Below are 27,346 nucleotides of genomic sequence, written 5' to 3'. Positions count from 1 at the left end.
AGTAGTATGCCCCCTTAAGAACCATAAATTAAGGACCCTTTTTTAAATGCGTTTTTTAACGGATTCTCGTACTTTAATATGAGCCTCACACAATGCCTAACTGAAAATACGACGTAAAAAAGGTATTCTTACATAATGCAGTACTATTAAATTTCACTTGTAAAACTTGTTCTTGGTTTCAACTAAGCTTTATCACTAAAATATGGATAAGTTGCGATTTGTAGACACTTAAAAAATGGAGATGTCGAGTTTTGTAAAAATTTGCTATATTTAGGCGTCTTTTACAACATTAAATATTCAGCTGAATATTCAATTAGAAAACACAGCCGTTTCAACATCCTACGCATCAAACAGATACATCTGTACTGTAATGTTTACCCAGCAAATCTGATAGTCACACCAAGTAACGAATTTTTCACGAAAATAGTTTTGCGAGCGTATGAATTTTCTGTGAAAATTGACATTAGCAAAAGTTCTTCCACCTATTTTCGATATTCTTATATTTGTTCTTAATGTATTAACATCCATTAACACTCTTCAAAATGGAACTAAGCCAAGAACATTTTACACAGTGTTTAATCCTTTTCCCGTGTTCTTCTTTCATTTTTTTAAACGTAGTTGTTTGGCAACTAAATATATATATATATATATATATATATATATATATATATATATATATATATATATATATATATATATATATAAAACATTAACGACGTTACTAAAATCCATCCATATTACAAGTCACTATATCAATTACTTGAATTAATAATTACCATTTTAGTACTTTACTCTAAAATCCGATGTAGATAAAGTAGCACCGGACATGTGTCAAAATTCAACACAGCTCGAGTAATATAGAGCCGTTGTGTGGAATTAACACAGCCATTTTTTTTGTTATGTACTTCGACAGCAAACTTGATTAAAGTAGCCAGTAAGTACCTAGCACAATCTGTAATATCTGTGCTTTGCGTCTCGAGATGGGATTGGGAAATTTTCAGTTGCCATGCAATTCAGGGTCCTAACGATATATGGTGTTGTATGTTAAAAAAAAAGTCAAACAAATGTTATTAAAGTAGAAGTATTGGTAACACTGATATATTGGTAACTATGCCCTCTAGTGAGAGTTTTGAACGTGAAATTCTATAGATACGGTTTACGTCAGAATTCAGGGAAAATTGAAACTGGTCGGACCTTTTGACCAAGTGTTGTTAAAGTTATAATAATGGTGTATAATATTCATCTGTTATTAACGACTAATTATTGTGATTTCCGGAATATAACTTTGAGTTAAACATCTAAGATTGGGTGAGTTTGTTCCATGATTTTGCTACTTTGAGTTAAATATATCTTTAGAATCTGTTATAGACCGTCATTCAATTAATTTGTTAACTGTAACCTGAAGGTTAAATTGCTTAACAGTCAACTTGTAAATTCAGCTTTTGTCTTAAAATTTAATTATATATATATTTCATAATTTCGTTATTTCATGAGCCAAAAATTAATATTAGAAATTGTTATAATTATTAATACTTGAAATTTCATGAATTATAGTTTGAGCTCTTGGGGTAGTTGACTACTGGAACCATAATTGAAGGTTACATTTTTTGAAAGTTGTTGTACCTATTTCTTGTTCAATTCGAAAATAATAATTATTTACATTAAATTCAGAAACTTGTTATTCAACCTAATTGATTATGGATATTTGAACACTCCTTACTATTTTTGGTACGTGGAATTGAGAAGTTGAAATTAACTAACTTGATATTGTCTATGCAGATTAATAGCGTAAATTAAAAGCTGAGTGCTTATACATGCTTATATACTTATTTAAACGATTTAATGCTGATTACTCTCTACTATAATTTTTGGGGGTGGCGTATTGTGACCCTGACCAGTGACGATGCGATATTATTGTTTCAATTCTTTATCCTTTTTATAAAACGCACGTTACACATGATTTTCCCTGAATTCTCTCCTGCCAAAAAGTTGCATTTGTTGAAAATTAAAATTTTGTCTATGGTTGTAGTTAATTATTTGATATGTTTGAAATTGTGAATGGTAGGATTATCTAAGTAGGGAGTATCAGTGTGGAACTACGACTCACCATATTAGATTTATAGGTTTTGACTGGAAATATTACTAATCAAAAGCGATTCATTTTGGCATAAGTTGTATCTTATAACTTATTATATTATCTAAATTGTAAGAATGCAGGTTAACCGAGATTATCCGATTAGGCAGCAATTGCATTTAAATTCTTTCCCAAATGGCGATGGAGGGATAGTGGAACCTTATAATCCCCTTGATTGGGATTTATCATTTCTTGAAAATAGAGGAAATGTTTCCGTAAACGCTACCTTGCATAGCACAAACCCATTTTTATCTTCAACTTCGTATCAAGAAATACGAAGAGAAAGACATTCGTCCTTGACTGATAATGCCAATAGATTACGTGTCGTTGATAACCATTTGGTTGGTCAAGGTCAGTTACCTGTGCAAACAGGTGTTCAGGGCGAATACTCAAACCCGTTCTTCGATACTCACGAAGAAAAAGAAAGCAAAGGTGCTTTTGTTCTACCAGCTGGTTGTGCTGGATTAACTTTACGTACAAGTCTTTCAAATGTGACTCAGTCAGCTGCAAATGTTAGCTTTTTAGAAGCAATAAAAAGTATTCCGCAGTGTGATGGTTCACGTTATGAAGAATTATTTAAATTTTTGAAGGCAATATATTATATTAAATCCACTGAGTTATATCCCGACGAGGCCTTATATTTTTCTGCTCTATCTCGGACTTCGGGTAAGTTGCATTCGAAGTTGATAAGCGAGTTTTCAATTACAAACGATTGGTTGGTTATTGGTGTTCATATACTTAATGACATGGTTTCGGTGCTGGGTAAACGAGAATTACGAAATAAGTTTATTGATCGGCTACAATATCCTAATGAAAGTGCTTCTGAATATATTAGGGAAATACGCCTTTGTTATGAGTTGCTGGAGGGTAAATGTGCAATGGATAATATAGCTATTCTTCGGCAAGTTTATTATGGTTTAAATCCGCAACTTAGGTACGATCTATTTCGCGATAAAGAACCGGAAAGTTGGCAAACATTATTGAGTGCAGTAAATCAATATGAACTTTACAAAAACGATTTGTTGGTTTATAAAGGACTGACATCCACTTCGAGTGTTAAAGAAAAGAGGCAGTTACAGTGCTATGTTTGTGGTGGTGCGCATTCGTATAAATATTGTAATGTAAGGCGGACAGTTGGCGTGAAAACAAACATGGGCGTGAGTGATCGGCATCGCTCCTCTACTCGTAATGTACATTCCTCAAATCAATCCCGGCCTACTAATAGTGATCTGATGTGTGAAACTGGTTCTGTTAATAGTGGTCGTGGGGAAGGAACTTCTACTATAAACTGTTCTACCAAAATAAAAACTTCAAAAAAGGGGCAATTTATGTCTGAGCATAACACGGAAAAACAACGTAATATGATATGTATGGGGCGCACGAAGGTGAAATCCCGGTGTGATTCAAGTGTTGAGGAATTTATGAAACCTTCAAGTTCTGAAATTAATAAACAGTATCCAGATACCACTTTACGTCAAAAACACATCGTTGCTGTTTTTGTTCAGGCTTTTGTTATGGGACAAAAATATTACGGTGGTTTAGATAGTTGCAGTACTATTTCAATGGTAAATAAAGAGCAATTTGAACGTTGGAACTCATGCATAACAAAACCTATAACTGTGAAAAGTGAAACTTTTACTGGTGTTGGTGTGGATAATAAAACTTTGACATTAAATTCATATGTGGTGTTACCTATAACTTTCCGTAGAAGGGTCTATAATTTGAAGTTTTTTCTTGTGCCTAATTTGAGTCCAGTTTTTATTGTGGGCATAAGGGAACTTAAGCAAATTCAGGCAAACTTGGATTTGGTTGCTAACAAACTGTGGTTGAAATTAGAAGGACAATTTGCGCCTTTAACTTATTCGCCGGTAGATTCAATGAGAGGTGGGGGGTCAGAAATTTCTCCTACTTATCCAAGGAAAGACAACGGTGATGCTGGTGATTGTTTTGGTTTTTCCAGCCAATTTCCGAAGGGGTCCTTGTCCAGATGGTTTATTGGAGAATCAACATCCAATGTGAGTGGCCCAATGAGTAGCAGAGTTGCCAACTGTACGGAAGGAAAAGTACCAAATTCTTTACTGCAGAGCGGTCTTGGGGAGAATAGCTGTACAAATCCTCTGATGGTAGATCCAGTATTATTGGAACAAGACAATACATTGCAAGGGTATGTAGATGAACTTGTTAATAATTATTCTGACGTGTTTTGTAAGAAAATAGGGAAGGTGAAAGGTGTAGAATATCAAATACGTGTTAATAATGAAACACCAATTAGGAAAAAGGCGTATCCATTAAGCAAACAAGATCAGAAGCATATGGATATTATTCTAGATGAATTGTTAAAAGAGGGCGTGATTGAAAAATCAGATAGTGAATGGTGTTTTCCAAGTTTTTTGGTTAATAATAAATCGGGGGACAAAAGATTAATAGTTAATTATCAGGATTTAAATTCCCGGTTGTATTTAAATCCTCAATACACTCCTAGGATGGAGGATATATTAGCTGAGATATCTAAAGGTAAAATAAGATCAAATCTTGATGTCCGGAGGGCGTATCTACAAATTCCACTCACTGAAAATTCTAGCAAATACACTGCTTTCATGACTCATAGGGGGCTGTTTCAGTGGCGTGTTTTGCCATTTGGTTTGGCAGCAGGTTCCCATATGTTATCAAAAATTATGACAGAAATATTGTATCCAATAAAACACCTAGGAATTGAGTGGTTCTTCGATGATATAATAATTTTTCAAGATACTATAGATGAACATAAGCGTGTATTAGAATTGGTATTGCAGAAATTCAGAGAAGCAGGGATAACGTTATCTTTAAGTAAGTCAACCTTATTTCAGACTAAGGTATCGTACCTTGGATATATTATTGACGGAAATGATTTGTATCTAGATCCCTCTAGACTTGAAATTATTAAAAATTTGCCTCCTCCCAAAAATCGAAGAGGTTTATTAGCTTTAACAGCGTTTTTACAGTATTATTCCAAATTTATTCCACATTTTCAGGAAGTTCTGGAACCCATTAACCGATTAAGGTCAGCAAAAGTTGAGTTTGTATGGGGTCCTGAGCAGCAAGCGGCACTTGATAAATTAAAAGAATTATTCGAGACTCATATTGTATTATGTTTACCTAATTTAAATGGTAAGTTTGTAATTAGTTCAGATGCATCAACAAAATCCTTAGGGGGATGTCTCGAAGAATATGATAGTAATGGGGTGTTACGGCCTATTGCTTATTTTAGTCGAAAACTCCGTCCTTATGATTTAAATAAGCCTATATATTTATTGGAATTAATGGCCTTGGTTGAATGTATGGAACGTTTTAAAACATATTTACATAATAAATTTGAGGTACGAGTTGATCACCAAGGATTAGCATATGCCATACGAAATTTAAAGAAAGTAAAGAACTATGGAAGCTTATTATATCGGCTGTTAGGGTTTGATTTTGAAGTCAAACATGTACCTAGTGTGTTAAACACGCCTTCAGATTTTATTTCCAGGGTCCATGACACGCAGATGTTCGAGTCAGTTGATTTAGAACCTACTTGGAAAGATGAGGTAACAAATATGTGTAAAATTAACTTGTGGTTAATGCCATTTGCGTCTCAGGCTGTGTTTACACACCAAAGAAGGGATGAAGAGTTGATGAAAATAATTGAACAATTAGAAAATAATGTAAACGTAGATGGATATAAATTGGTAAAAGGGATATTATGTAAAAAGACGAAAGCTATTAAAAATCCCTTTAAGATTTGTATTCCTAAGAGTTTGATAACATCTATAATTGATTATTATCATAATAATATATTACCGGGTGCTCATGCTGGAACGCAGAGAAGTATCTCTAAAATATGTGCAAGATACACGTGGAATGGAATAATTAGGGACATTAGGGATTATGTTTCAAGGTGCAAGGAATGCCAAATAAATAAAAGTACTAATAGACAGCCTATGGGACAACTCATTTCTCAATATGAGAAAATTCCGAACGCCCTATGGTATTTTGATGTATGTGGGCCACTATGTGAATCAAAATCTGGCAAATACTGTCTCATTGTTGTAGATTCTTGTACTAAATTTATGTGGTTAGAGCCTTTTAGAACTTTAAATGCTAAAACGGTACGAGATAAGCTGTATAAAATTATGTGCCGATTCGGATTTCCCCATTCGGTTTCCCATGATAATTCAAGTCTCTTTGTTTCATCTTTATTTAAAGATTTTCTGTACGGACAAGGAATTAGGGATATTTGTATATCTCCGTACCACGCTGCTTCGAACGCATCGGAGCGTTATTTGCGTGTTTTGAAGGATTGTCTGAAAATTTATTTCCGGAATAAACAAACTAAGTGGGATCAGGGTATCCATGAAATTGAATTTTCTATAAACTCAGCAGAACATACTGAATCAAAATGTTCACCAATGGAGCTAGTGTATAATTATAATGTATGTGATCCCCTAGATGTGAAATGGGAAATTGATAACTATGAAATCAGACAAAAGGACAAAAATTTATTGGTAACAGCTTTAGAGAATTTGGAAAAAGCGTGGCACCGTAAGAAGAGAGAATATGACAGGAAAAGATCTCCTGTAACATATCAAGTTAATGATAAGGTTTTAATAAAGTCCCAATTTAAATCTAGTCTAGCTGATAAGGTGACTAAATCATTATGTCCTAGGTGGCTTGGCCCATTCCAGATTTTGAGATTACTTACAAAAAATACATTACAAGTTAGATCAATTGAGAATCCTAATGATGTAAGAAAAGTACATGTTTCAATGACAAAAATTTATCGTGAACCTAGATTATCTGTTAATAATTAAGATCAAACCAACTGTAATTTCGTTTCTTGGATCAACTGTTTCTAGTCAGAATCTTAAATTAAGTAAATTAAATTAAATATAGAATTATACAAATAAACAACTTGGTCAGCATATATTTTAAATATTGTATGTATGTGATGTTAACATATTTTTTGTATTCCAGGCCTGGAATGAATGTCGTGTGACTGTCCTTTTCACTTTGTACTTCGTGTATTCAATTTGGATTGTAACCTGTTTGCTGTACGCAAGTTTTGTTATCCTGTAAATTATTCATTTTGATGTTCTGAAACTACCCGAGCTAATGTAATGTAAGTTAATTTTTTCATTTTTATTATAAAATTCTGTTATTACTTCAGGAAATTTATAATTATATTGAAGGTCTCCTATTAATGGAAATTATTTAAAATTGGAAATATAATATTGTGGAAATCAGTGTTTCGATCTTATTGGAATTGTTATTATAAATTATTTTCGATTATTTACTCATGACCTTATATTACTAATACGGGGATATGCTAGGTCGGGCGAGTCAGATGGATGCATGCTAATTAAATGAGATTTTGGGGGAAAATATTTTTTTTTTTTTTTGCTTTTAGTTTTTACTTTTATTTGGTGGTGCATGAGAGAATGAGTCTGGTATTAGTAGTTGGTGGTGGAGTAGGTGTTGATATTCTAACCAAATTGACACAAGACTGCTATAATCAAAATAATTTATAAAATAAAAGTACCACTTTTATTTTATGGGGGCCTCTCGATGTTGTTGTATGTTAAAAAAAAAAGTCAAACAAATGTTATTAAAGTAGAAGTATTGGTAACACTGATATATTGGTAACTATGCCATCTAGTGAGAGTTTTGAACGTGAAATTCTATAGATACGGTTTACGTCAGAATTCAGGGAAAATTGAAACTGGTCGGACCTTTTGACCAAGTGTTGTTAAAGTTATAATAATGGTGTATAATATTCATCTGTTATTAACGACTAATTATTGTGATTTCCGGAATATAACTTTGAGTTAAACATCTAAGATTGGGTGAGTTTGTTCCATGATTTTGCTACTTTGAGTTAAATATATCTTTAGAATCTGTTATAGACCGTCATTCAATTAATTTGTTAACTGTAACCTGAAGGTTAAATTGCTTAACAGTCAACTTGTAAATTCAGCTTTTGTCTTAAAATTTAATTATATATATATTTCATAATTTCGATATTTCATGAGCCAAAAATTAATATTAGAAATTGTTATAATTATTAATACTTGAAATTTCATGAATTATAGTTTGAGCTCTTGGGGTAGTTGACTACTGGAACCATAATTGAAGGTTACATTTTTTGAAAGTTGTTGTACCTATTTCTTGTTCAATTCGAAAATAATAATTATTTACATTAAATTCAGAAACTTGTTATTCAACCTAATTGATTATGGATATTTGAACACTCCTTACTATTTTTGGTACGTGGAATTGAGAAGTTGAAATTAACTAACTTGATATTGTCTATGCAGATTAATAGCGTAAATTAAAAGCTGAGTGCTTATACATGCTTATATACTTATTTAAACGATTTAATGCTGATTACTCTCTACTATAATTTTTGGGGGTGGCGTATTGTGACCCTGACCAGTGACGATGCGATATTATTGTTTCAATTCTTTATCCTTTTTATAAAACGCACGTTACAATGGTCAGCCCATCAATTCTAAGGATGTTTCAAAACAACACCAATAAGAGGTAATTGTGAACGCCTAGATAAGACAAGAAATATAGACCAACCTGGGTGCATAATGCTTCCTTTCGGAGTTATAGGCTGCCGAAAACATGAAAAAATGAACTTTAAACGTCCATAGCTCCAATACTGTGGGACCTACCGTAGTTGTGTCAAGACTTCACTTAGAAACGAATGTGTGCGCTATTTAAAAATACATGTTTCGGCATCCTATGGTACTCACGCACAATTTTTATAGAGGGAGTTTGTCTACGAGCATATTATTTGAAGTACTCACCAACTACCTTGTTGCGGAAGTACCACAGGATTCTGAAAAATGCACTGAGAAAAAAATGTAGGTGGCATGCTTAAAAAGATAGGTTACATGCGTAATTCCTGTAGTTTTTGGACTTTACGTACAGCAGACGTATAATTGAAAACGCATGTTTTATAATACTTTCTGTATAAGTGTTCCATCTATACGTACTTTCCGTATGAAACAACGTAGGCGGTCAGGATCTCACATACAAATGGACGTATATAACATATAGCTGACGAACATAACATAAGTATATGCATGTGATATACAGAAAACTGTTAGTTGTCACACATCCTGCAACGGCATGATGTAACATCTAAGGGTAGTGCCTATGTAGCATACGGATAACGTATGCTCCGTACTGATTTCTATAGTAAGCAAGAGGATACCGTATATTTGTACAATATAGTGCTGTCCGTAGAACGGATTTTTCTCAGTGTGGATATTTGGATATTGCACATAAATTAGTTCCTAAGTGAAGTCTCGACCCGACTACGGCAGGTCCCATAGTATGGAAGTTATGGACCTTTAAAGTTCATTTTTTCATGTTTTCGGCAGCGTATAACGCCGAAAGGGAGCATTTGTGCACCCAGGTTGGTCTTTTTTGTCTTATATTGGTGTCAGGAATCACCTCCCAAACGCTGTCGGTGTTGTTTCGAGACATTCTCTATAAGTAACTTCCATTCGCTGAACATAAAGATAGAGACAGAAGAAATAACAAGTATCCTGATTATATTTCGCCCGCTACCAAACCCTACAAACACAGTGATGTCTTTCTGGACTGTAACAACATGCCCACTGGAACAGGACGATACAGGCATAGCTGTTTCATTATCGAAGGATACAAGCTCAGGTTTTGAATGTATGGCAAGGATGATTTCAGAAGATTTTCCCCGGAGGAATTTCAATATACTAACGGTGAAATATAGTACTATATAGATAGTGGGAATATATATTGAGAACGATATTAGTTTAGGACCCGGGGTAGAACTTCGTAGCTTCGGGGGAAATTCCTCCTGGGGCATCTCCTGAAATCATGACCAATGCAAGGACCAAAGGACGTCACATTTAGTGAGACGAAGTGATTGAAACGACCTTGTGTAAGATTTGGAAGTATTTCTAAATGGGGAGGGTGCAGTACTAAAAGTAAGCTCACATTTGTTTCTAGCAGCACGAAAGCTCTAGGGAACACCTACTTTCTTTGTTTTACCAGTGTTATTACCATTTCAGAGATACAGATAGACAGGAATAAAAATTCAAGAAAAAATGAAATACGAAAATACATAACAATACGAAGATATATAACAAAAAGTGAAAATTTCATTGGGTCCATTTAGTTGTAGTGAGACCCATTGAAATTCGAATTTTAACTAGCTCAGAACTTTGTCGTTTTTGTCCCTTTTTGTACCACTAAGAAAAAAATTGTACCATTCAAATTAACAAAGGATTGCCATTTTAAAATTTCGGCCACTTCGATCACCAAATTATGAGCTAGTTAAAATTCAAATTTGAAGGTGTCGCACTACAGGCGATGGAAGTGCCCAAATTTTGAAATGATCCTCCAGCGTTTATTTCAATGGGAAAAAACTCGTTCTTGGTTGGACAAAAATGGATAAAAACATGACAAAATTTTGAACTACTTAAAATTCAAATTTCAAGATGACGCACTACAAGGATCGGAAGTGGCCCAAATTTTGAAATGGCTCTCCTTGGTTAATTTGAATGGTACACAATTTTGTCTTGGTTGGACAAAAATGGAGAAAAATTGGACAAAATCTGAGCTAGTTAAAATTCGAATTCGAAGATGTCGCACTAGACGTAAATGGACCCCATTTCATTGAATCAAAAGCAATACAAAGAGAAATAAGGAATGTAAGACGGAAATAAAGAAAAAATAAACTATGAATAACGTGTGTAATATAAATAAAACACTCAAAATCAACAAAACGTGACCAATTTTTACATTGTTCCAACAGTGGAAGTATTGTGCATGCGGCCGCTTCCCATTTCTGTGTGAGCTTTGATGGACAACTTGGTAATTAATTATCTCAGTTGGTAACAATTGTTTACTCAAAATGAAATATTAAAATGCTTTCTTGGACCAAAATCTGCCTCTAAATCCTAATATCAAACAGCGAAAATTTCAGTCTGTACTCACAATAAAGAGTCACGGTGACAGATGTCACTATCTGCGTTATCGCGTATTTTCTAGCTACCATGTATTTTATAATAAAAAGAGAAGGAATTCTAAGCAAATGGCTTTAGTGACATAGGTCTCAAACATTTTTCACTAGCTCTAACTTATTTGAAAAAGTTTTTGTGCTACGATACTGTCATAGCAATTACGCAAATATATTGATACAAATTTTATAGTGTTAACATTGAAGCTACTTCAAACATTTAACATGGAAAACACTATTTTAGTGAGTGTACTGTGTGAACGTAATTATGAAACAGAAATGCTGAACTTCTTTCAATAATTTCATTTCCATCTCAACAAATGAAGCATCCGTCATCTATATACCCGGTATACAGGAATGTTTTTAACGTGACAGTTTCATTAAATATCACCGAATCATTAAAGAAAAGTTTTCATCAGTTTTCTACGCAAAATCAAACACACCAACTTCATTTTATTATTAGAAGTAGGGAGACATTGTGGCTCAGTGAGTGCTTACATCAAGTGAGTGGGAACCGTGCTTCAATCCCCGGACAGGATCGCAGTGGCTCAGAGGTACAGCGTTAACCTCTCCTGCATGGAGTCCTTGGTTCGATCCTATACCGCGCCAAGTGAACTTTATGGTGGACAAACACCGTGTTCGTACGTTTTCTAGGAGTTCTCCCGTTTCCTCCCACTTTCTTCATTCCACCATTTCATTCATGTCTCATCATCACCGTCTCCTTTAACCTAGCCGGCATAACCGTTCAATGTTAAACTTAAGGATTTCATTTCATTTCATTTTTCAATCCCAAGACAAGTAAGTTTGTTTTGGCCAACATAATGTCTGTTGGTTTTCTCGGGGCACTCCATGTCCTCCCACATTATCATTCCACCAATTTTTATATTAGTACTCACTTTCCTTAATCATCGTCCCCCTTAACCTAATGGAAATGATCGTGGAACGTTAAACTGGAAGATTTCTCTTCATTTTTTACATAGTATAGCAACCACCTGTAACAACTATAACCGGAATCTCTGTCATCGTCCTATCTTTTGAAGGTGAAATATTGTGGTTGGGAAAAGCCTGTTTTATGCAACAGCATCTTGCATGATGGTCAGTAAAACCAACTCAAGCAGATTAGTTGATCGTAATTCGGAGACCACACAATTTAGGGTTTACATTTATAAAGTTTTTTTTTTTAGTTTAACATCTCACCATTATGCAAAGAGGCTAAGGGAGATGATAATGATGATAATAATAATGATGGTGGAATGACGTACCTGGAGATAAACGGGAGAAACTGGAGAAAACCAGTGCGCATGGTGTTTGTGTCAAAAAATCGGGATAGAGTAAGGACGAAAATGAATGGTTCAAACATTATATTATGACCAAACCATAAATAGCCCTATTCTAATGGATACACATTTTAAAGAGGCTGAATGAAAACCCAAGCTTAATTTATTCAGGTGACATTATTTTTCTTAGTAAACACGAACAGGCTTCTAACCCATAAATGTAAGGAGGGGGACGACCCTACCGTATTGTAGTTCATCTCCATATTATAGTTCATTTGCAAGCCTACCGTAAAAACTTTAGGGGGCCTGACCCCCTGTGCTTCCCGTGGATACGGGCTTGTACACGAAGACTTATCAGTATTCCCTCGCACATAAATGTGGAAAATACTTCACTACTCTCGTCTTCTGATACTAGAAGGGAATGGTGACATTGAGTGTTGATTCTAATGCAATGCCATTAGTTTTAATTGGAGTCTTAGCAACTCACAGATAAGAAATTACAAAAAATCAGTTTCTTTTTTTTTAAACTTCGTAATAAATTCACTTTTTAAAAAGTTTGTCCTATATATATTTTTTTCAAGACAAGAGATTGGAAATTTATTAGTTTAATATTACCAACCGATCAAGAAAATGTCAAGCAATTTCAATTAGAGCTAAAATAAGTATCTTGTATTATTTCGTTCATTAGTTTCATAAAGGAAGAAAAAGATCTTTGTGTTACAAGCAAAAGACAAATTCATTTTACCTTGAAGCGAAACGTATTTCCTTTCTGGGGAATTCTCTTCTTAATGAACCTTCTTTGGAGAATCACTTACGAACATCTTATTATTGATAATTGAATTGAAAGGACAAATCCGTCAATCAATCTGCAATATCTTCTAGAAAGAAATTGCTCATTAGTTTTCTCAGTAGTAACTTATTTGTTGGTCGGGCTTCAGCTCTCCACACGCAAAGTCGTATATACTGTTTTCCCTAGGCTGAGATAAAAGTCAAAATTGTCGTGACCTTATAACGAACTATGGATAATGAAATATTCGGAAATGAGAAGACGAACGAAATGTATTCTTCTACCATTAAATTTAGTTCTCTAAGTTAAAGGTTATTGTGGCAAAAGATAATCATCTTAGATCAACAGCTTTACGGTTCAAGTAACTACCGATGCAATTAGTCGCTCTCCCTTTCTGGTACCTATTAATTATCAGACCTTTCACCGGCAGATCATCATAATTCAATCATTTTTTATTCCCTTCTATGTGCTATCTGTCCTTTGCATACAGCGAAGAATTCTTGGTATCTTACTCAGTATCTTGTATATATTGCTTCAAGGAACTAGGTGAATATTTTAATCTAGATCCCTAGTTTGAACCATAAAGTTTAATAGATTGAAGGTATAAAGTACATCTTGGAATTAATAGATCATGAGATAGATTAATTAAAGATTTAAATATCTTAGGTAAGGAAAGTGCCGTATAAAACCGTGTCCCAATGTTAGATTCAACAACGTTATAAATGTACAACAAAAACAACTCTTCAAAAGTAAGACAGATTCCAGTGGATAGAACTATGAGCTGAACAAAATTACATCCGCGCTTGTAAATCTTAATGCGGAGAGTTTTTGAGAAAAAGTTAGTTTCTTGTAAAGTGTAAAGTTGACGCTCACAACTGCTCCTATTAAGAAAAAACTGAAACAGACATATACCTTATCTACCTTTTTATTTTATTTTGACATTAGCAAAAGAACAGGCCACAGTATAATTAATGAGTGTATATATCTCTGGTCTATGAAACCCTGAGATTCAAAGTCGCGTTCACAAAAATTCTCCATTGATTTCTGTCCTTAACCAACTATATATATATACCTTATATTTATATATATTGTATTTATATATATATGGGATGTTAATGAATTCGTTTGACAAATAGTAACAAGTGATTCATCACATCTAAATAAGAAAAAATATGATAGAGGCCTGTGGGAAAAAGTATGGTAGGGAAAAAAAAACATCGCAATATGCATTATTCCGAACACAAGGAACCGTCCAAATTGCGGTAACTAACACTTCCGATTTTCCACAAACGCATATGCTTATTCGTCCTCTGTCGTCAAAGTTTATTTTCTACTTTGGAACCATCTTTAAGTCAGATCATATCTGAGCATTCCTTATGTTCTGCTGGGAATCCCTTGCGCATCCATGGCACATTGCAGAAATATGCATTTTAGGATGATGCACGCATGATTACCTTTACATTGATGTAAACCACGACTGCACGATTTCTCGTTTCCCAAGTAACCAGTGTTACGTTTTATCAAAAATGTCAAAACAGTCATTCTCTTGATTATAGCAAAACTTTATCATCAGTATACAATACAATAAAAGACTAATCAAGATAGGCAATTTGCGTGCCTACTATCCTGTATTTTCCACTTGAAGATGGATTTTGGTGGACAATCTTTTTAAGAAATTGGAATTTTACTTCAATAGAATATGTACTAAATCGTTGGAATAGTCATTTTATATTGTGTGTGTTTCATATCATAATTCATAGAACACCTGTTAACAATAAAGATTTCACATGCATACTAGGCAGGTCAAGGTCACCAACTTAGTGAGTTCGACTAATTGATTGTCGACGATCAGTCTCATTGATTGCGCTTTTGTGAAATTGTTTCATTTCACCCAAGTCAAAACTATAAATTTAATTACCAATAACTCAGGGACGGAACATCTACATATTACAGCGTCAAGTGCATGGTGTCTTCCTGTCCTGCCGAATTCCTGTTGTGCCTAATGACCCTCCAGCACTTTGTAACGCATTTCGATCTAATCTTATCTTTAGGCAGAACAGGAATTCCTGTTCTGCCTAATTCATGTGCTGCCTAATTCACTCAAAAATGGATATTTAGATTTAAGGGAAATTTAATACTGACTATTTTCGCGACAATTCCAGTTGCTTTCAGGACCTCTTGATTTTCTTATATTGTTTCAGCTTCTCTGAAATTAAATTAGCAATCATAGACCACCATTATTTTACTACGAGTATATCTACGCGATATCTGTTGGCCGTCTACAACTTCAACGAGGAGATCTGGACCTGGTCAGCCAGTGTGCAGCTAATTAAACAATAACATAGTTAAAGACATGTAACTCCCCTGAGAAAATGTGGATTCTTATGACATGGAAAATTCTTTAAAATAATAATAGGAAAATTTTTATTTAAAAAGTGACTTTTGATAATAAGATAATTCAGTCAACATTTCCTCGTACAGAAGCTGAAATATTAAGAATAATAGTAATATAAATATGTAAATTGAACAATAAGACCTAACAGATTAGGTTGTATATTATATAAGCAATTATGAACAACCATCCTCTTACTGTATAGTTAAATTACCGATCTTTGTCGGTAGCCTAAATAACAATTATTACTATAGGTACAGTAAGGTGCTGTATATAAAATCTCTTCAGTTGTGTAGAATTTAAGTGTTTTAATATGTAATATTTTACCAATGGTAAAAAGAATTATCCATCCGAAAAATGTAAACAAATGCTTGTTTGTGATTGGTCAAAATTACAAAACGTAAACTAATGATAATCCCTGATTGGTGGAACACCTGTTCACGATATTTAAGCTTTCATCCTTAGACATTTACCGGACAGTGTGTATTAGAGAAGGAAAGAAGAGTAAGAAAGAAGATAGGAAAGTGCGTGAAGAATTTTTCACTTCACCATTGGCTTGGGTAATAGGAGGGAAGACCCCGGAAACACATGGAGTCCAGGGAAACCCTCTTTATCGGTCATGCACATGCTCAAGTTATTTACATGGTAAACAATACAAAGAAGGGGTAGGAAAAACAATGTAAAAAGCATACTTCACTGTCTGTAATTTTTCTAACTTAAAAAGCTGAGTGTGAGTTTAGTTTGTTATATGTCTATAGTTTGGTAGGAAAGTTTGGTTAGTGAGATATAGTATATGATGATCTCGGTCAGTGTCTTCTCCTGTTCGTCGTCATTTTCCGGGTTTTGGTTTTTCACCTGTGCTTGGTTTCTCTCTATGTGTGAATTGTGGTTCCTCACCTGTGGGAGTCTAGCTTGCTGGCTCTGAACAGGGCCAGTTTCTTCTCCTTCGGAGCTTTCGACGTCTTCTTGGCTCCCGAACGTCGTGCATACAGCAAACTCTTCCTCCTCGAAGATATGTAGAAATAGTTCTCGAGCTGCCTGAGTCGGGAAAGATATCATATATATTCGTTTCCTGAGATGTATAACTTCCATCTCTTTACCTGTTCTAAATCTAGAGCCGACACGATACATCACTACAGGTAGCGGTTGCAGTTCACTCTGCTCGGTTTCTGGGTCAGTTGCGAGGCATTTATCTGCTTCTTGATATTGCGGATCTTGGCTTGTGAGTTCCTTCTCCATGATATGGTTCTTCTTCTTCACCTTCTTGGTTGGTTTCTTCTGTTTCGACATCTTGAACGGATTTCTATCTTTTGTTGAGGGTTTGGCTCTAAAAAGGGCCGAAGTACTGAAGTAGGGTTTTGGTCCTAAAAAGGACAACATTTCCTCTAATTTTCTGTGTTTTTGCCTCTACAGCACTCCAAGAGAAATGTATTGGACCCAGGTCAGTCGACTGTCGGCAAACCCGGTACAACCTATATCACCAGTGCGATTCTTGGTCCACAATAGAGGGACAGATCGACGCAATGTAATACTATTTTTCTCGGTTATTCTTGTGTATGTAAGATAGCATCGTTTTTGAAGTTCTCATTATTATTAAAGAAACCTATCTCAAAAGACTGATTTCTTTGTGTGTGTGTATGATTTTGACAGCACCTCTTATAACACCGAAAGGTGTACTAGTGTGACACATTTTCTTCGTTCTTCCACTGCTGCTGCTGCTGAAACTTCATTCGGTCGGTGATATCTTTTCTACCACTGAAATCTTCTATCTGCCGCAGGTAACACTAATTTTTTAGCTCTCGTCTGTACGTCTTGTCTATATGAAGTTTCTTTCCTCAAACATGAACTCAAGGTTCAATAATGACATATCCATCTATTTGTATTTCTGTCTAATGTACTTAAACAAAACTCTGATTGGAGAAGAGGCAGCGCTTCCAGCCAATCACAGACCACCATTTGTTTACTTTTTCAGAAAGTAATCTTACCAATGAAAAAAGTAGAATTTCTATGACTCACAGTTTTAAATGAAATTATGTTTTAAGTGTGAGCTCAGGGTGAAAGTTTAAAACGCAGTCAAAGTTCTGAGGATGTATTATTTGAATATTAGTGTCGACAGTGTAAAGTCAGAATGGCAGTATTTGTGAATTGAAAGTATGATGGAAAAATATTATGTTATGAAGGGCATTTATACCGTATTAATACATTTCCTATATAGACGCTGTAGCTTTCTGTTTAGATTTATAACAATGAAGATTGTGTGTGGGTTTAGTACGTGCTTATAATAAGTATGATTTTTAAAGTTTCGAAGTTTTGTTCTTTCGAATTGACAAGATATATATGTGACTTTAAGAAGTTAAAACTGTATTTCCTTTTCGATATTTTAATTTGTTATTGTAGAGCAAAATTTGTTCTTCTAAAGTTTTCTTTGTAAATATTTGGAAGTATTTATCTCTAATAAATTGTGTAATCATTTTACTCGACGTAATTGTAGTGTTTTGCTTTTTACACTATGGGACACTTTTTATATGGGACACTTTCACTACATTTGTTATACTAAAAATGATTTTTAGTTGTATTTGGTCACATGAAACAATTCGTTCCACTCGCGTGTTCAATCTAACTAACTAACCCTCACTCGTACATTAAAATTTTATTTAAAGAATTCTGGAATATTTGAAAATCAAGTGGAAATAGATACTAATAAATTTCCCTCAAATTTAAATATCCCTTTTGCATGAATTAGACAGGCACAACAGGAACTCCTGTTCTGTCTAAAGATGAGATTAGATAAAAATTGTGTTACAAAATGCTGGAGGGTCATTAGGCATAACAGAAATTTCTGTTCTGCCTAAAGATAAGATTAGATAAAAATTGTGTTACAAAATGCTGGAGGGTCATTAGACATAACAGAAATTTCTGTTCTGCCTAAAGATAAGATTAAATAAAAATTGTGTTACAAAACGCTGGAGGGTCATTAGGCAGAACAGGAATTAGGAAAACAGAAATCAGGCACCACAGGAATTCCTGTTCTGCCTAAAGATAAGATTAGATAAAAATTGTGTTACAAAATGCTGGAGGGTCATTAGGCAGAACAGGAATTGAGCAGAACAGGAAGGAGCCAAGTGCATAGACCTCTACTAATCTCGCTAATATACATCACCATGCCATGTCAGGCCAAGATCGGATGAGGTTTGTCAATAGAATGTGATATAAAATACCCTTGTGCTAAGTTCTGATCCAACTTTGTTGTCCAATAAACCAGGGACGAAACATTTGCACAGCACACTAATTTGGCCAAAATTGGATGGTTCCATTGATTGAGTTTTAGTGATACGAGCAGAAATGTTCCTGGTTCACACGGGGAGAATAAGTATTTGGAGATTATTTTAATTCTCTTTCCTCTTAGGAGACATACTTTAATGAAAGTATAATGACAAAAATTCATAAGGTACTCGCTATAGACTCACATTTTGAAACCTCCTATCCTCTAGAACACATGAAAGTAATATGATTAGAGAACAGGTTGAGATGAATACTATGTTCCAGAAGTCATTTCATATGGGTCAGCATTTCTCTGACACCAAAAACTATGGATTCGAGATTAATCTTGCTGATTTTTTAAATTTTATTTTTCATCCTGTTTCAAATTATTTTTACATGCCACTGCCTTCTACTCCGTAGGTGTGCTAATGGAGACTGGACTTGAACTTAAATGGTATTAGGAGTGTCATTATTCATCACAGCGACCTTAAAAAATTATAGTTCAACATTAATATCAGTACTTTTTAAAATTATTTTTACACGTACTCCTTTTCCCAAGCCCTCTCTATATAGGGGATGATAGGAGAACAATGTTAAAGGTCTTATGAAACGCTTGCAGGGACATGGGTTTAGGAGTAAACTGAGAGAAAATTAAATATAATGAAGTTAGTCGGGATCATAATATTGTAAATTATGGATACGTCAAAATATCAAATAATACTTTCGACAAAGTAGATATCAATATTATGAACTATCTAGGGTCAGTAGTAATAGAACAAGACCACACATAGGAAGAAATTAAATGTCGACTGAAAGCAGGAAATTCGTGTTATTATTTAGTTCAAAATTTTTTGTCAACGCGAATTCTGTACAGTAATTTGAAGCTCAAAATATATAAAACGATAATCATGCTTGTAGTGCCGTATGCTTGCGAAATATGGTTGCTTAATCTGAAGGAAGAACTTATATTGAAGATATTTGAAAATAAATTCCTGAGACGAATATTTGTACCCAAGAGCAACAGGAATGGGGAATGGCGGAAACTTCATAATGAGGAACAGCATAATTTATGCCGTACACCAAACATTGCTAGGATCATCAAGTCTAGGAGGTTCAGGTGCGCAAATCATGTAGCCAGAATGGAAGAAAGGAGGAACGCTTTCAAAATTTTGACTGGAAATCCTTTGGCTACAAGACCTTGTCACTCAATCTAACCTCCATCTGCTGTGACACACCTCGTCCAACGCTCTCTCTATACATTGAATGTACTTCGATAAAATAAAAAAGGTGGCGGACTTTTACTCCATTGTTTCACACAAGAAGTGAGGCTCTTGTTATTGTTAAATGTTTTTTTCTCGCAGGTGAGCCTTCGAAGACCCACCAGAGGTGGAAACTTGAAGAAGACAAATCCGTACTACAAGAAGGCTGAGGAACGACTTCCCATCCCATTCTCATTATTTTCTGCTGTGTCATCATGGCAGTGTGAGACTTGGGATTCCCATAATGAAATTTAATTACCTTACCTTGCAGGTCCGGTCTCTTAATCTGGAAAGCACGTCGTACCTTCCCCAGTGACGAACAATAATGATCCTTGTTAATTGTGGAGCATGTTCCAAGACGTTTATGAAAATGATACCACACTGATCCCAGAAAAGGAAGGCTATAATTTTCTGGCCTGGTCTGGAAAGTCCAGAGTTTTTAAACAGCTCCAACCCACGTTGGATACTGACACGGTCCAATGTGTGAACCCTATAAACCGGAAATAACTTCCTGTGATTTGATATAGCTAATTCACACCGGTTATGAACAGGAATTCATTATCAACCATAGTCCAGTCCTGATGTCTACTTCGGTGTCTATTGTAATTTGCCTTGGAACAATAGAAAACACTAATTATTATTATTTTGAAGTTAAAGGATCAAAGTATTTTCACGTAAAAAAAATATGAGGTGTTCCGTGAATAAACACATTAACTTCACATTCATTTAGGACCTCAATACAACAAAAAGTTTATGTGTGACTTTGATCAGGAATGCCTAACTAAGGACATGAGACCAATTTAAGGTAATTAGTGAAATTGATCGTAAAGTAGTTACACTGAATAAAATCATCAACAAACTTCGCTTACATATCAAGGAACCCAATGCACACTACGACCATTTCCATCTTTCATATGCCCCGCCTTCGAAATTAAGGCGTTTTTGTCCTAAGCTGCACATGTTTCTTTCTTATATTGAGGTCGTTAACCCATATGATAAGTATGTCGGTTGTTGTATACAGTGTAGACAACCTATTACCACTTTCACTTTACCTTAAATTGGCCTCATTTCTATAATTAGGTGTTTCCGAGCAAAGTCGCAGATAAGCTTTTCTTCTTGTGATGGAAGTTCTGACAAAGTATGCAAAGTTATTTGTTACTCCTGGAAGACTCTATACTTCTCAAAGAACTGTTGCGACGAATAGCTTTTAAATGACACAAAATATTAACATTACGAAAATAAGGAAAACTACATAGTAGTGTGTTAAGTATGTACTCTTCATCGTCTTTTTTTTTTAATAGTGTGATTCATCAATTTCACAAGGTGGAAAGAAGATGATACTTTTTCGCCATGTTAGTGTAGAATAGAGATTGAAAGCATCACAAAACTTCCCACGTGAAATACTTCTTCACTCATTCATTAAGACGGAGAAGATAGTTGTTTTGGGGAAAGATGGGGCAAAAATATGAGCGGCTCGAGCGAACAGAATGGTAAATGGCACTTCCGATTAAATTGAGTTAATACGTGTAATAGGTTGGTACTGAACCACAAAACAGTTTATATTTGTTAATTTCAGAAATGTACATTCAATTCCAAAATGATTGTCGCATATCTATAACTATCTTCTTGTAAGAATATAATTTGATAATGATTTTACAGGGTACTTTTAATACTGATACTATGAGCATAATCGGGAAATGTATATTTGTGGTAAATTTCATAGAAAAAGAATTATAAATACGAAAATTAGAATGAGTGAAACAAAGTGTTGCTAAATCGACAAGAAAGTTTTATTTTCGTTTTATTGTTCTTATTTACTGCTCTTTTGATATGAAATTTGCCATATACACGTATTTGCAGATTATACACATACTAACATTATGAGAAATACCGGGCGAATTCGTTATCAAATTATATTCCTACAACAACATATTTATAGACATGTGACAATAATTTTGGACATGAGTGTACCTACAGATGGACGGGGAAACTTGTTTGGTATATGTGATTACATTGCATTGCATAGGAATAGTGAACCTTCTTTTCCTGTGAGGGCCGCGGTAGCTCAGTGGTAGAGCGTTCATCTCTGCTGCATGAGTACTTGGTTAGATCATAGCTCGCTCCAAGTGAGCTTTCTGGTGGGCAAACAGCATTGCCTGGGTTTTCTCGGGATTGTTCTGTTTCCTCCCACTTTCTTCATTCCACCATTTCATTAATTTGTCATAATCACTGTCTCCTTTATTCTAACCGGCATAATCGTGGGACGTTAAACTCATAAATTTCATTTCATTTCATTTCTTCTTTTCCTGTTTACTCGAAAATTGGAAAAGTAACACACCATTATATTTTTCCGAGTTGCTCATATCTGAAGGACGACATTAGTGAAACATATAAAGGGTTCATAAGATAATGTTAAATTTGGTGACGCTGAAGAACCAAAACTGTTATGTTTGGAAGGTCAAGAGAAAGCGCGCGGTTGAGTTTGAGAAAGGCATTTAGAAAGTCTTAAGTACAATGTTGTTCCAAATATTATAGACATCATTTTTTCTGTTATTGTTGTTGTTCTGTTGTTTGCTTTTAGTTTTTAATAAGTATTCTTATCAATGTTTAGAATTAAGAGAAACAAAATAAAATGAAATGAAATCTTTAAATTTAACTTCCCACAGTTATGCCGGTTAGGCTAAAGGAGACGGTGATAATGAGAAATGAGTGAAATGAAGAAAGTGGGAGGAAACGGGAGAACACCGAGAAAACCCACGAGGACGGTGTTTGTCCACCCTGTGGTGCCCACCTCCCCTCATGTCCATGACGCACCCCCCTCAATTGTCTATCCGTAGGTGTTCTTCCATGAAAAAAAATCTTTTCGATTAATTTTTACACCTCTTCGAACATATTTATATAGATTTTTAACCCCCCCAAATATTTCAATGACGCAGTTTGCGTCATAGCCCCCTTTTGTGGGCACTCCTGTGTCCACCCCAAAGTAAGTGAAACAAATTCACGTTATTGATTTTAAAGCCAAGTTTTAATTCTCTACGCTTCATGCATGAATATGGTCTTCAAGAAAGAATGTTAATCATGTAAAAGTCATACTCCAAACTACAGCCATTTTGAACTTGATGCTGTGAAGTGATAACTTTCTTCTCTCTTATAGGTTTTCCTATAGAAGACTTTAAAAACATAAAAAGAAAAATATATAAAATGTTTTAAAAATAGAATCTTTTTTCCTAATTCATAAGGGGACGGAAGCTCAGTGATAGAACACTTACTTCTTGTCCGTGGTTTGATCCCTGGCTAAGTAAGTTTGTGGTGGACAACACTGTGTCCAAGGGTTTTCTCGCGGTATTCGCGTTCCCTCCCCCATTATCATTCTACCAATTCCTCCATCATCATTCACTCGCATTAAACATGGTCTCCCTTAGCCTAAATGGCATTTCTGGGACGTTAAACTCAAAGATTTCATTTCATTTTCTTTTCGACAGAAAAGATGATTTAATGCACTCCGATTCCTTTCGACCACATCGACTCGATGCTGACCGTTACTGAAGCCGACTGACGCTGAGTCTTTGTTTGAGGAATTGCCAGAGGAGTAGTGTTTGCTATCCTTGTAACGCTCTGTTGTGGCGTTACGGTGACCATACACTTCTTGAAATTCATTATGTTCAACGAAGGATGAACTTTTGATCATCTTTAGATTCTTCGTGGCCAAGGGCGCCCATATTGTGGTTTCCAAGGGGAGGGCAAGTACACGTGACATTTCAAATATAGGTTCAAATTTTGCTGTAGCTAATGTAAAAATTCAATTGGGTTTTCGATATTCCGAAGTACGATTTCCTCTAGGAAGGGGGCGAGCGCCCTACCTTGCCCAACTGATGGGCGCCCTTGTTCGTGGCCATCTTTACATTCCATGTCCTTACACACCCCGTAGAAAATTCCAAATACTTATAGCAACAGCTGGATGCATATGTTCATAAAGATGTAACGAAACGAAGAAGTGTAGCAGGTCCAGCGAATAGTTACTTTGTTTTTGTAATATATATATATATATATATATATATATATATATATATATATATATATAAAATAAAGGGACATATGAAAGTACTACTAAATCCAAAAGTTTAGATTCACTACAGAGAGTATTAAAACATTTCGCGTCGCAGTAGAATTCCAGCGTTAACTGGGAGTAATTTCATATTGAGGTCTGGTGAACGCAAAAGACGAGAAGCTTAAATTTTACCTTGTGCATCAACATGTTGTTTAAGTAGCTTTATTCAAAAGTAAGAAGTCAGGTAAACAGCGTCTAAATCAGTTCTTGATTATTAGTTTACCTACGCTTCCAGAATTCATAGAGACCTGTTAGTTTCGACCCAAAGTTCATTCATAGTCAGACCCTTTCGTTGCTTCGAACATTCAGCATTTGAAGCATACCACCACATCGCCTAATGCGAAGACATATTTCTGGGAAGTCATGCTAAGGAACCCCGTGCAGCGACTAACCTTGCTAGGTGTTATTCTAAAGGTAATCACCTCTCTGTTCAAGTGACTTCCCAGCTTTTCAAAGTAAAAAGTGTATCCGGAAACTTATGTTGTTAAGATAATTTCTGTAGCCAAGGTCGCCTAAAAGAGAACATTCCAACTTCGGTTCCTGTGCCCTTTCTATTTATTGCTGATTTTTTTTTTAAATTGTTGGTTACCCAGATATTTGTCAATCCCACATAAACTTACCTCGCTCGCTCTAAAAGCTCTGAACCGAAAATACCAGTCGTTGCTATATCTACTAAACCTTCCAAAACACAACACTTTGTGTTGTTCATAGTGGTTCATAATTAACTGTAACACATTGTCACTCGCTACACGTTGCTGGCATTAAGCTGGCAGTCTATACAACATCGTCTTAATGACCTTGTTCTCTCTCAGAAGAAACCGAAACATCCATCAGTTTTCAAACCAATTTTTATGTCACTGAAATTTGATTTGGTGCAGAACGAACTGATTGATAGTGGTTGGATGGTAATTGGATCACGAGGCAAGGTTCACCTTAAATGTTAATCATTTCAAAAGTGGTGCTTCTGCAATGGAACTCTGAAGGCTCTAGTACTGACCTTGAGCAATTAAAATTATTGCTCTTTCACTACTCACCGAGCTGCCTGTTTTCAAGGAAACTAATTTTCAGCCTACACTGTCATCTGTTTTAACTTTCTTTACAGGGCACACTGATGGTTACGTACCTATTGCTGAACTCGGTGACTTTCATTCTCAGTATATTAACATAGAGACTCCTCGATATAAGCAGTGGCAGTATAAGTTTTCTTCCCTCACGTGATCACTAGCTGTTCGTTAAGTATTCTTCATTCTTAGTCTTGCCATAATTCTTTTTTTTGACTAACCGGGACACTAAAAGGGGGGATTAAAATACACCACAATGTTTATTACATTGCTACTTTCATTTTCTATTACAGCATTGGGCACATTTCTACAATATGCTTCCCAGTTAATTTCAAAGAGCTTGCCAGCCTTTGGCCAAATTCAAGCAAGCTTGCAGTAGACTATCTGTCTGTCGGCTACGTACATGCAACATAGCAATTCTATTGTTTCTTTCTTTCTTTTTTTTTTTTTTAAAAAAAAACTATATTTTTCACTTGACTGCACCTTTCTCAATATGTTCTCTTTGTTTTTATTTTGTTATAAAATTCACTGCTAGAAAGTCAAAAATTTACCTACACAGCATCAATGCACGTAATGTTGACTCATGCATCAAATCTCTGTCATCTGCCCAAGCACCATTTATTAACGAGGAAGCCCTCTCTACTGGAGCTGATATTCCGGGAAGATGTACTCAAAATCAGCTGAAGATTGCACATTGGGATGTCATTTTGCTTAGCATAACTGAAAGAGTTGTATCCATTCTTCTTTACTCGATAGCTTTTCGATTTTTTATTTCTCTTCTCTTCCCAAGGTTCCCACTTTAGAAGTCCAACATTTTTTAACAATGACAACTCCGTCATAAAGTTCATCTATATTTATCATAGCTGTACCAGCACTTTTGTTTATCTTTTCTGCGTTTTCTTCTATATCATGCCAGTAGATAATATTTTTGTTCATCCAGGCAAAGTCATTCGCATCACCAAAATTGTTCTCCCAAAGTTCTATGTAAGATATACACCGATTATAGAATCCCTTGGTCATTTTGTATGGTGATATAATCTAGCTGGCTTTTTTCTTGCATTTTTCAAAACCCTTTTTGCACGAACGGGAACAAAATTACAGTTTATTTTTTCTTCCAGATTTTCTTCCAAATTTTGGAGTGCACCTGCAACATTAGTGACTCTTGATTTGTCTCTCTCCATGGTCTTCTCTGCACTGACCGGGACATTCCGGAAACCTGGCGGGACACCGGGATTACGCTCTCAAACCCGACTGTCCCGGCCAAACCGGGACGTATGGGAAGCCTATTCATGCTGAAACATTTTCGGCAGCTTTAGCTTCAACTTGAGCCAACCCGTATTGATTATTGTAGATATAAATACTGTATTATCTCTTCCAGCGCTCCATCCGAATTGATGATCGGGGCCGTCCAATAAAAGAATTTCTCAAAACTAAATGTAAAATTGACTGACAAGGCAACAAACAACTCATAAAACCATAGTTATGCGACAGTTTCGAAAATCTTTGTTTCTGATAAAAATGCTCGTTAGTTGATTGGATTGGAATTTAACGTTCCTCTCAGCACCGAGGCTATATAGAAATGGACAACAGCTTAATATGAAACGAACCATATGAGCTCGCTCCAGGTGGTGCAGATACTGATACATTATGGAAATCTTCATATAATTATACTTCTTATTAGAGTTATGTACTGGTTTCTTCTTTTCTTTTTTTATCAGTTTGTTTCTTATTCATATTTCTATTCAACCTTTTGTATTTTAACCTAGACGAATGGGGGAGAGAGGGGTAACTCCGGTCAGTTCGATATAGCGTGAGAAATTTGTCGTAAATAGAAGCAGATGATGGTGCCTTACTGTCAGCTGTCAGATAAAGTAATTTTGAGAGCGACGCCATTGTAGGAGTGATAGGTATTAAATGAAGGCGTGTTGTATTTTTCGCTGCGTTTCATGTAATATTAGGCAAAATATTCGACACTGTAAGTACTATTTCATTTGATATTTTCATTAAGTGACTTTTTAGGTTGACATTAAGCTTAT

General features: G+C 35.2%; 1 protein-coding gene across 2 annotated transcripts; it reads left to right on the top strand.

Annotated features, from left to right (window-relative positions):
* Positions 1 to 1,126: 1,126 nt before the first annotated feature.
* Positions 1,127 to 8,610, top strand: LOC145660670 (uncharacterized). 2 transcript variants are annotated; one of them, XM_081725995.1, is made up of 2 exons: positions 1,127 to 2,800; positions 7,127 to 8,610. In XM_081725995.1, the coding sequence occupies exons 1-2, from the start codon at positions 2,212 to 2,214 to the stop codon at positions 7,135 to 7,137; spliced, it is 600 nt and encodes a 199-aa protein (XP_081582121.1). In that variant the 5' UTR covers positions 1,127 to 2,211; the 3' UTR covers positions 7,138 to 8,610. The 2 variants fall into 2 exon arrangements, with proteins under 2 accessions (XP_081582121.1, XP_081582120.1); XM_081725994.1 differs by lacking the exon at positions 1,127 to 2,800 and adding an exon at positions 2,817 to 4,298 and having other exon boundaries at positions 7,127 to 8,605.
* The last annotated feature ends 18,736 nt before the right edge of the window (positions 8,611 to 27,346 follow it).

Source organism: Thermobia domestica, chromosome 9 (assembly GCF_964235325.1).
Source record: "Thermobia domestica chromosome 9, izTheDome1.hap1.1, whole genome shotgun sequence".
In the NCBI taxonomy this organism is placed as follows: domain Eukaryota; kingdom Metazoa; phylum Arthropoda; class Insecta; order Zygentoma; family Lepismatidae; genus Thermobia; species Thermobia domestica.
Note: the sequence above shows the minus strand (reverse complement) of the source record. Positions and strands in the feature narration are given on the sequence as shown.